Source organism: Cuculus canorus, chromosome 4, assembly GCF_017976375.1.
Source record: "Cuculus canorus isolate bCucCan1 chromosome 4, bCucCan1.pri, whole genome shotgun sequence".
Lineage (NCBI taxonomy): Eukaryota > Metazoa > Chordata > Aves > Cuculiformes > Cuculidae > Cuculus > Cuculus canorus.
The window spans coordinates 73,858,657-73,867,872 of record NC_071404.1 but is presented as its reverse complement, the minus strand read 5'-3'; the positions used below and the strand labels follow the sequence as shown (position 1 = coordinate 73,867,872).

Genomic DNA, 9,216 nt, shown 5'->3' with positions numbered 1-9,216 from the left:
CAGGTGGCCTGGGTGCTGCCCAGTGACCCCGCATGGGCAGGAAGACAGGGAGCACCAGTAAAGTAGGAATATTTTATTTAACAAGGAAGCATCAGAGGCACTGTTGAGCACAGTGTAACAAAATACCAGCCCTGCACGGAGCCCGAGTTTTAAAAAAAAAAAAAATCATTGCTACCACATAGAGCGCGGCTGCGGACGGAGTTCACCTTCCCCAGAAGTTGGGTTTTTTACAAAAAAAATGCCAGTCTTTGCTCTGGAAAGTAAATACCGAGTTGGGAAATGGGAGTTGGGGTATGGTACGCACGTACTAAACCGCTCATGTTCACAGCGACCTGATTTTCATCGATTCCCCGTGATCACAGCGCCAGTTCTCAGCTGACACACTGTAGCATCGCTAATAAAGAACCAAGATTTCAAGTATTCCTCCACTGATCTATGGTATTATGGAAAATTCTATTAACTCCCAGGAACAGAGTACCGCGCTGTATCTGTTATTCTAATTTTTTTCTTGCAAATTTAGTGCAAAGAAGTCTCAATATGTGTTCGCAAACCTGTTAAAATATCAGCAATTCATACCATTATACTTTTTAAACACAGAAATGCAAAGAAAAAAAAAAGATAATTCTTGCTTTTAGACAATTAAAATGAAGAGAGCGATCTTTTTGTGGTGAGTTAATAAAATGTCCTAAGACTAAATTCCAGAGAAGCTGTACATGAAGTTATTTAGTGCTAAAAATCTACAATACGTTTTTCAAGTATAAGATACTGAAATATTATTGCCAATAAATAGTTGTGCTGTAGTCGAAGCCACGGTTCCTCTGTTGAATCATTCACATCTCAGCATGTTAGGATTTAGTTTCTCACTGAGTTTATGGATCAGAATTGCTAACTCTTCCGTCGCTTGGGACTTATCCTCCAAAAGTTCATAGCGAAGACTGGAGATATCCTGTTTGATCTCCTTTAATTCACCTGTATTAATTATTGAAAGAAATACTTGTTAGTAAAGTTCAACACTCATTAAACACTGTTCCTTTATGACACATCAGTGCCTGTTTCACACTGTTATCTCAAGGTACAGGGGTGGAGCAGAGGCTTTACCTCTTCTTCATTCTCAGTGGGATAAGAGTGTCTCTCCACCCCTAAATAGCAGCAAAGGTATTTTAGCAGCCCTTTGAACTCTAATGCTTTGCCCCATGTGTATGCACAACACCAGAAGGTTCAAAAAGTGCTTTACACAGGTTAATGAATTAATCACAGCAACCCTGCGGAACAGCTGGTAAATATTAGTATCCCCCTTTTAGAGAGAAAAGGGAAAAGAGATTTTTTTCTGAAGTGATGTGCCCAGATCACGCAGGAAAAGTGTGGCAGAGCTGGCAATAAAACTCACAGCTTCTGAGTCTCTCTCCTCTTCCTTACCAATATCCTTTGAATTAGAAAAAGTCAACCAATTTAAAATGATGTTACAATTCGACACAAGTACAAAATGCGCATTTAGAAGAAAATGGTTGTCAAGGCCAGGCTCACAACAAGCAACAGCAAGTGCACCATTATACGATATTCAGTTGAAGAGCAGAAGCTTTTTATAATATTCAAACACTGTTCTTCCAGCAAGTGTGAGGTGTGTGAATTCTTAGACAGTAGCCACTGCAGGAAATCGTTCGTCACGTAGGAAATGAAGACTACGAAAGAATACCTAAATTCTCTAGGGATGCAAAACAGGGAAAAATCCCTAGGCTTAGGTTTAAAATAGCTGCAGTACAGAAGAATGCAAAAGTTTTCAGTTTAGAATACAGCAGACTTCAAAAACTCTTATCTTCAGAGGCTGGATCTATACTTGAGGTAACAAGGAAAAACCTCTTTACTGTGAGGAGCACTGGAACAGCTGCCCAGAGAGGTTGTGGAGTTTCCTTCCCCAGAGATATTAAAAACCTACCAGGATGTGTTCCTGTGCAACCTGCTGAGGGTGAGCCTGCTTTAGCAGGGGGTCGGACTGGATGATCTACAAAGTTCCCTCCCCATTCCGGCCATTCTGTGACTCTGTGAGATGGGCACGACACAAAGACCACCACACCTTTCCTTTGCAACTGAAGACTGAGGTTAAGAGGCTTTGTAATTTTTCTCACCATGCAGATAACTATGCAGCTTTGTTTAATAACGTGCAACTTCACGGATGAGTATTCCGCACAGCTTTATGAAGGAAGGTAATACAAGTAGCTCATGGTGTAAAGTGGTAGATTATATGCTCAGTTGAATTGGACAAAGAGAAATATGTCCTGCAGCTCTGATTAGGACTCTGGAAGTGTTAGTGGCTTCTTCACAAATTGCCTCTGTAACCGTGTCTCATGGCTGTGCCCTCTTTTTCCACCTGTAAAATGGGGCTCACATTTCTCAGTTCTACTTCTTTGCTTGCACTTGGCCATTTTTGTTGTCACAGGCATCCTTCCACTACCTTCTATCAGACTTCAAAGTAGAAACAACCTCTCTTTTTACTTGAAACCTCTATGCACCACTGTATTACCAGTTCCTAATACGTGACAAACATTGCCTGAGAACATTGCAAATGCAGGCTCTTTCTTACCTTCATTTACTTCATCATTTTCCTTGTCCACTTGTGCTTTCAGAACATAACGTTTTATCAGTCTTTTCATTATTTGCTGCCAGATTAAAACAGTTACAAAATCAGGTGAGCATGTATAACTAAACACTACTCACTTTTCTTTAACTGTCTGCCTCGCATCTATCCAAGTGAAAGAATGGACAGCCCAGATCAAAAGTTGCCTCATATGGGCTTTTTTGGTGACATGTTGCGAATTATCACTACAATAAAGCATCTTCCTCATCCAATCACCTGTCATTACAGTCCACCACAACTTTTAGTAGGGAACAGGACAACAGGAAAATATGTCTAAACACACCTAATTTAGGCTTTAAGTAGCTTCAGAATAGGTCTCCTCTTTGTTAAACTCAGTTCATACGTGAAAGGATGTGTCGTAGTAAGAGAAAAATATTTACCTTTTAAAAAGAAAGAAAGTTGAGATTTTACAGTATGACAGTGCGATGTCAGATATAAAGGATTCATTAAGCTTATATTTTTATATTTGTAGTTTCATACCGTAACTGCCTCGTGCAGCTCATCTAACAGAATTTGCACAGGTGGACTGCATACATTCAACATTTTCATTAGGGGAGCGAAAGCTCCTATTTACTCTTTTATTTCTGAGCTAGAAAAGAGGAAGGTAATACCTGACAGACTCTGTCACCAGAAAGGAGCGTTCCCATCTGCAGGAATGTTGACTGTCACATCTCAGATCATAAGAAAGGAGGGGAACGTAAAGCTAACCTACTTAGCTCAATGCTTTCACATCCCTTTCCCAGAAATCAGCTGCAGATATTTGCTCCTCATGCTTTCCAAACTGGGACATCAAAGGAAAACTTAAGTTTTATATGCGCTAGTTGTTTAAACGCCTCAACTAATGGGGCTTGAACAATAAATATCTTTCTTTCCAGTAGCAACCCAGAGTGTGATTTCCACAGGAGGTTTTCTTTACCTGAAACGTACTTGAAACCCAAAATTCTGCTAGTGCCTTCACACAGTTCTACGCAAAGCAGTGACCGCTGTATGTACTTACCTGATAGCGTGTTGGCTGATTGAGAATGCTGTTGAAACTGTGTGATTCAAAAACTCTGGAATTCGACTGAGTGAAAAGGTTTAACTGGGAAGAAATAAGATGAAATTAAAATACATTGTGGAATTCACAGTTAGAATTCAGCTTCATTTTTTTCCTTGGAGACACTTTGGAGACATCTCTATAGTCACTATATCAGAGTATTATTTCCAAAAACCAGACTGTCTTATGTGTTGTTTCGGGTTTTTTTCTAAACACCAATAGTTTTAGCCATCCTGTTCAGGGCACAGTTTCAAAGCAAATGTGCTTACATAGCTGAGGAAATACTGAATTACGACTGGGAAGGAGGGATGAGTGGCAAGAGCAAAAAATCGAACTCTCCATTTCCTGAGGGGACCTTCCAGTACCTGACGGGGTCCTACAAGAAAGCTGGGGAGGGGCTTTGTAAAAAGGCGTGGAGTGACAGGACTAGAGGCAACGGATATAAACTGGAGAGGGGCAGATTTAGACGAGGCATAAGGAGAAATTTCTTCACCATGAAAGTGGTGAGGCACTGGAACACGCTGCCCAGGGAAGCTGTGGCTACCCCATCCCTGGAGGTGTTCATAGGCCAGGTTGGATGGGGTCTTGAGCAACCTGATCCAGAGGGAAGTGGTCCCTGCCCACAACAGGGGGGTTGGAACTGGATAATTGTTAGGGTTCCTTCCAACCCAAACCATTCTATGATTCTCTGAACTGGCTTTAACAAAAATTATGTTATAAAAATATAGTTATGGATCTGCACTCTTAAGTACAAGTTTAACCACAAATACATGCTCAAAACCTTTTCTGCTTAGTTTTAAGTGTTTTTTCCAAAGCACCATTTTCAGGAACAGAAATGCATTTAGAAAAATGGTCTCTGATCAGTTATTCAAGGATTACAAAACTATTAGATCTCAAATAAACATTTTTTGGGGGCAGTGGGCTAGAAAAAGAAGGAGGGGAAAGCCACCTTGGACAAGGGGGCTTTGTGACTAATGCAGAAGGATTGCAACTACTAAATCAGGAACATAACCCTTCTCAGAGACGCTGGTGAGGATGAAGTAAAAACGTGTATCTATAGAAACAAGTTCAAGCCCCCAGTCTGCGTCTGTCATGAATTTTCTGTGTGGCCAGTTAAAGTCACGGAATCAATGACAGCTGGCCCCTCTGGTGGGGTAGGGGAGCAAACTGCAGTCAACCTGCGTCTATAGAGCCACTGTGATGCTTTCCATAACTGTCAAGGACTATGCTGCATGCAGCCTGTCACTGCAGCTGGGCCACAACTGGGCTGGTTTTACCCACTACAGGTTGTCCACCTCCTTGTGGGCAATGAGATGTCAGCTCAGGCACCCTTTTTTATTACAGAGTGAGACAGGATTTATTTTTGCATAGTATAATACACAGGAGGAGGCTATGGACTGCCTTTCTCAGAGAAAAATCATTTCGTTAGTAGTTTGAAGAAAACTCCACCTGACCTGTCCCAGCAGTGACTCAAACAGGATTTTAGTTCTTTAGTTACTCACATTCTAAGTATGATAGTAGCACTGTTGTGTGATATGTGAGCACTACTGAATGTTTTGTTCTAAAAGCGTATCTGACGGTGTCGAAGTTTGTTTTGTTTTGTTTTTTCAAACACATCTTCTGTACAGTGACTGGAGAGAACTAATGAAGTTCAAGGCATTTGGTGCACTACAGAGCAAAAGATGAGCAGTCAGCACCAAAAAAGTGCTTCTAGCTAAACTGATTTAAACTGATGTTTTTATAAACATCTATTTACTTTCACTGCCTACAGAAAAATAGAGAAAGTAATCTCTTTACTGAAGATTCAGGAACGCCAACAGTTCAGAAGTCCTAGGTTCCAGAGAGATCTTTCAGAGAAGACAACCAGACTTGACATTTCTGATCATTTAAAGTAAAATGAATAAAAAATACTTTAAAGGTAATGCTTCTAGTCTTTGTACTACACAGGGCCCTGAGTCTGACTCATAAGAAAAGCCACATGTATCCTCTTTAATCTGTCCGTGCCTCAGCTGGCCATCAGTAAAACAATTGTTATCTAGTTCTCACAAGGGTGTTGTGACACTGCATTCCATCAATATTTGTAAAGGACATTTTGATACCCAAATCTAGAATGTCATGGAAGTGCTGAAGACTATTATTACCAATCTCCATCTCTTTCTTGTTGTCTTCTGTTGAGAACATAGCTTTTGGCAGTAGAAAGTGAATATTATACTGATCACACTTTATCCTTTTCCTGTTTGCTTTCTTTAACCTCACTTCTCCCTTTTTTTTCCCCTGAACTAAACATTTTTGTAGTGAAGGCTGCAACTATCTTTTTACAATATTTAGGTCATTAGTTGTGGGAATTAATTGCATCTTTGAACACTCATTTAATTGTGTTTTTCTGGTCATTAGACCTTGTTGTCCTAAGAAAATTTGTAGCTATTTTTTTTGTTTTTATGCAGTATGCTTAGGCAGTTGGAAATATAAATCGATAAATATGAATGCTTGACTAATTACTGTCCTACTGTCACAAGCACAGGTTATACCCCAAAACTTGAAGAAACGCAGAATGCTGGAATGGACACACAATTCTTCACTGCAATGAAAAGATTTCAATACCTACCCTAGATTTGGAATTGCCCATTCCCATTTCAATATCCTTCTGTAGACGTCTCCTCCTGCACTTAGAAAAGTTAATGATCCTCATGATGAAATAGAAAAAAGATTTGGGGCTTGGTACGAGACTGAATGGTGGAGGCAATGTTTTTCCATCGTCGAAATACGATAACCAAAGTTTAGAACGAGCAAACTTCCACTCTACATCGCTGTCATCCTGTGTTGAGATATAAAAACATGCGTATGCTTCGTTTTTATGAAGTGCAAAGTTTCATCCAAGGGAAACTTCTTTTAGGTATCGACCCTTTCTGGTTTTACATAAAATATTATTTGCTTGCTAGTAAGACTCCCAGTAGTTCCACAGAAATTTTATCTCTTTATCAAGTCTATTTTAACTAAATTTCAGTTGTCTCTCTAGGGCAGCATCTCATTAACAATACTTAGTTGGAGCATGCGAACTATTTAAACAAGTGTTATTTTTGCACTGAGGGAAAGCCAACAAAATGCCTTCCTACTTAAAGTGGAACTTTTTGGGGTTTTAAAGTCTTCTTTTTTTCAGTAAAGTGGTCAAATGAATTTGTTACTCACATGAATTTGTTACTCATACAAGTGACGCGGTATCAGCTTCAAGGCAGAGATGGTTTAAAATGGTAGTACTCACATACTCACAGCTTTTTACATAATCATGAAAAATAACTGTGATTTATAATGGAATACAACAAATACAAACTTTGTTGTCATGCAGAAATCGTGTTAAAAACTGATGAACTGATTCTGTCCTAACACATTCTTACTGAAATAGTCCAAGGCTGGACTTGGTTTACTCCAAAGGTGAAAAGTTTATTACTAGTCTTCTCCTGCTGAATTCCCTGATATTTCCCACAAGTCCCTGGAAATGCTGGAAATAACATATCTTCTACGTCTTAGGTATTTTCCTGCTAGTGTGGGTGTGTGCCAATGTTGATGTGAATGCACTTATAATATCAGAAATAATGGTCTAGAATCCTTTAATTTTCACTTCAGCAACTTAGGATTTATTTTTAAAACACAAATATCTTGTCTACTTTAAATTTTCTGATTTTTTTTAATTGGATTTGGATGATACTCACTCCAATTATCTTTAATAACAAAGATACTTTGTTATCATAACGAAATCCAAATACATTCAAGGTCAGGTAGGGTGGGGCTCTGAGAAACCTGATCCAGTTAAAGATATCCCTACTCCTGTAGGGAGGAGGGACTGAATGACCTGTAAAGGTCTCTTCCAACCCAAAGCATTCTATGATTCTACGATTCAAATTAAATATATCTCTTTTAATAAGCAACATAGCCAATAACTTTGTTTGAAATTCAAGTATTCAAAGGAGCAATCTGGCAGGTTTGGAGAAATACTGCCACTGTGTTTTCAGGGCATGTAGCAAAGCTCAGTAAATCAAGAATAGAAATAGAATCAAGATTTAATGTTGTGCCTAAAGTGGAAAAAAGTACATATTACAAACAAAGTACGTAAGCATTGTGAAGTGTGACTCAGTCACAACGATCTTGAAGATAAGCACCTGTACTTACGTATAGCAGTGTATAAATGTAATAAGGTATAACTAAGTATCAGTGCTGTGCATAAGGGTCAACTTCTGTATATGTAACTAAAAAGTCTGAACACTGGAACTGCAAACCAGATTTCCATTAAAGAACACATGAAAATGCATTTAATCCATATACTAATGATCTGTCAAAGACTGAAGAGCACTACACTAAGGAAACCTACTGTAAGCATCCTAAGGAAACTGGGAATGAATCATCCACATCTAAAACATTATGCCCAGTAATTTTATTTTCTCCTTCCTACCAGTCTTTATTTGAATATCAGTTTAGTTCTGTAGATTTCTGGACAGTTGACATCTCCTTAGATGCATATATCTGGCACAAGGTTAACTGCTTCTTCAGATCCTTTAAGGTTCTGCTGCTTGGGTGGTTAAATAAAGTCAGTCCTAGGAACATGGTATTTTTTGTCACTTCCGTTACCGAGGTAATGTTTTCACTGCATATCAAGATGCCCTTATTGAAATAATTCCTAATAATTTTGCCCTTTTGAACACTACAAAACAGAACAACTTGAGAACAGAGCCCACCTCAATTTCTTGATATGAACTGTTGATCATAGCAATCAGCATGTTGAGGAGAACTACCACCATCGTTACGTTGTATATGCCGTAAAGAACATAACCAATGTTCTCTATGAACTTATGATCATATTTGAGGACAACAGAGGTTACTTCAGACAAGCCAAATATTGACCAAAATAAGGTCTTGAAACTTTCTTCCACTCTGTAGGGAGAAAAAAAAAAAAAAAAGAGGAAGGCATTATTAACTTCACAAATAAATATATAAGCTGTGTTTACAGTAAGTGATCAACAATCTCAAGTAACTCCTCTTTGAACCAGGTCTGTAGAGCACTGATCAAAACAACAAACATGCAAGAAAGTATTTTTCACAGTATGTTCAATTTTTCCACCGTGCTCCACCTATCTGTAGATAATACAGTTGTAATAATAGTCGTACATGCAAAACAACAACCCAGGAATTAGAAAGGTATTCTATTTCCAGGCTTTGAGACCAAGCATATTCTCATTTCATTATTTTTGAGTCTAACTCTGCAGGGGACAGACCTTCTGTGTGTCCCAGTTAAAGATTACAAGTCTAGCAGTTCCTTTTGGAAAATGTCATTCAGAAGATATCAATAATATTTTCATGCAATCTGTTGTCTACAAGTCTGTGTGATTTAACATAATTTACAGGTCAAATTATTTTAGACTGCAATGAAAGCTTCCATTATAGAAGTAGAAAAGAATTATGCTTTTGTATTCTCTTAACTAGGGTTCTGAGATACTGATTTCCCTCCGACTTCAATTCTCTTCAGTTCTACTTTAATGCTAGAAGAGAGTATACAATA

At 38.6% G+C, this 9,216-nt stretch overlaps 1 protein-coding gene across 2 annotated transcripts in view; it reads right to left on the bottom strand.

Annotated features, from left to right (window-relative positions):
• Window positions 1–74: 74 nt before the first annotated feature.
• Window positions 75–9,216, bottom strand: part of TRPC3 (transient receptor potential cation channel subfamily C member 3) — a 73,049-nt gene continuing 63,907 nt past the window's right edge. For both annotated transcript variants that reach the window (XM_054066167.1, XM_054066165.1), the window contains 5 exons: window positions 8,396–8,591; window positions 6,274–6,483; window positions 3,630–3,713; window positions 2,579–2,654; window positions 75–969 (listed from right to left, as the gene is read on the bottom strand). In XM_054066167.1, the coding sequence (XP_053922142.1) occupies window positions 827–969; window positions 2,579–2,654; window positions 3,630–3,713; window positions 6,274–6,483; window positions 8,396–8,591 (709 nt within the window). In that variant the 3' untranslated portion in view covers window positions 75–826. The remainder of the gene's footprint in view (window positions 970–2,578; window positions 2,655–3,629; window positions 3,714–6,273; window positions 6,484–8,395; window positions 8,592–9,216) is intronic.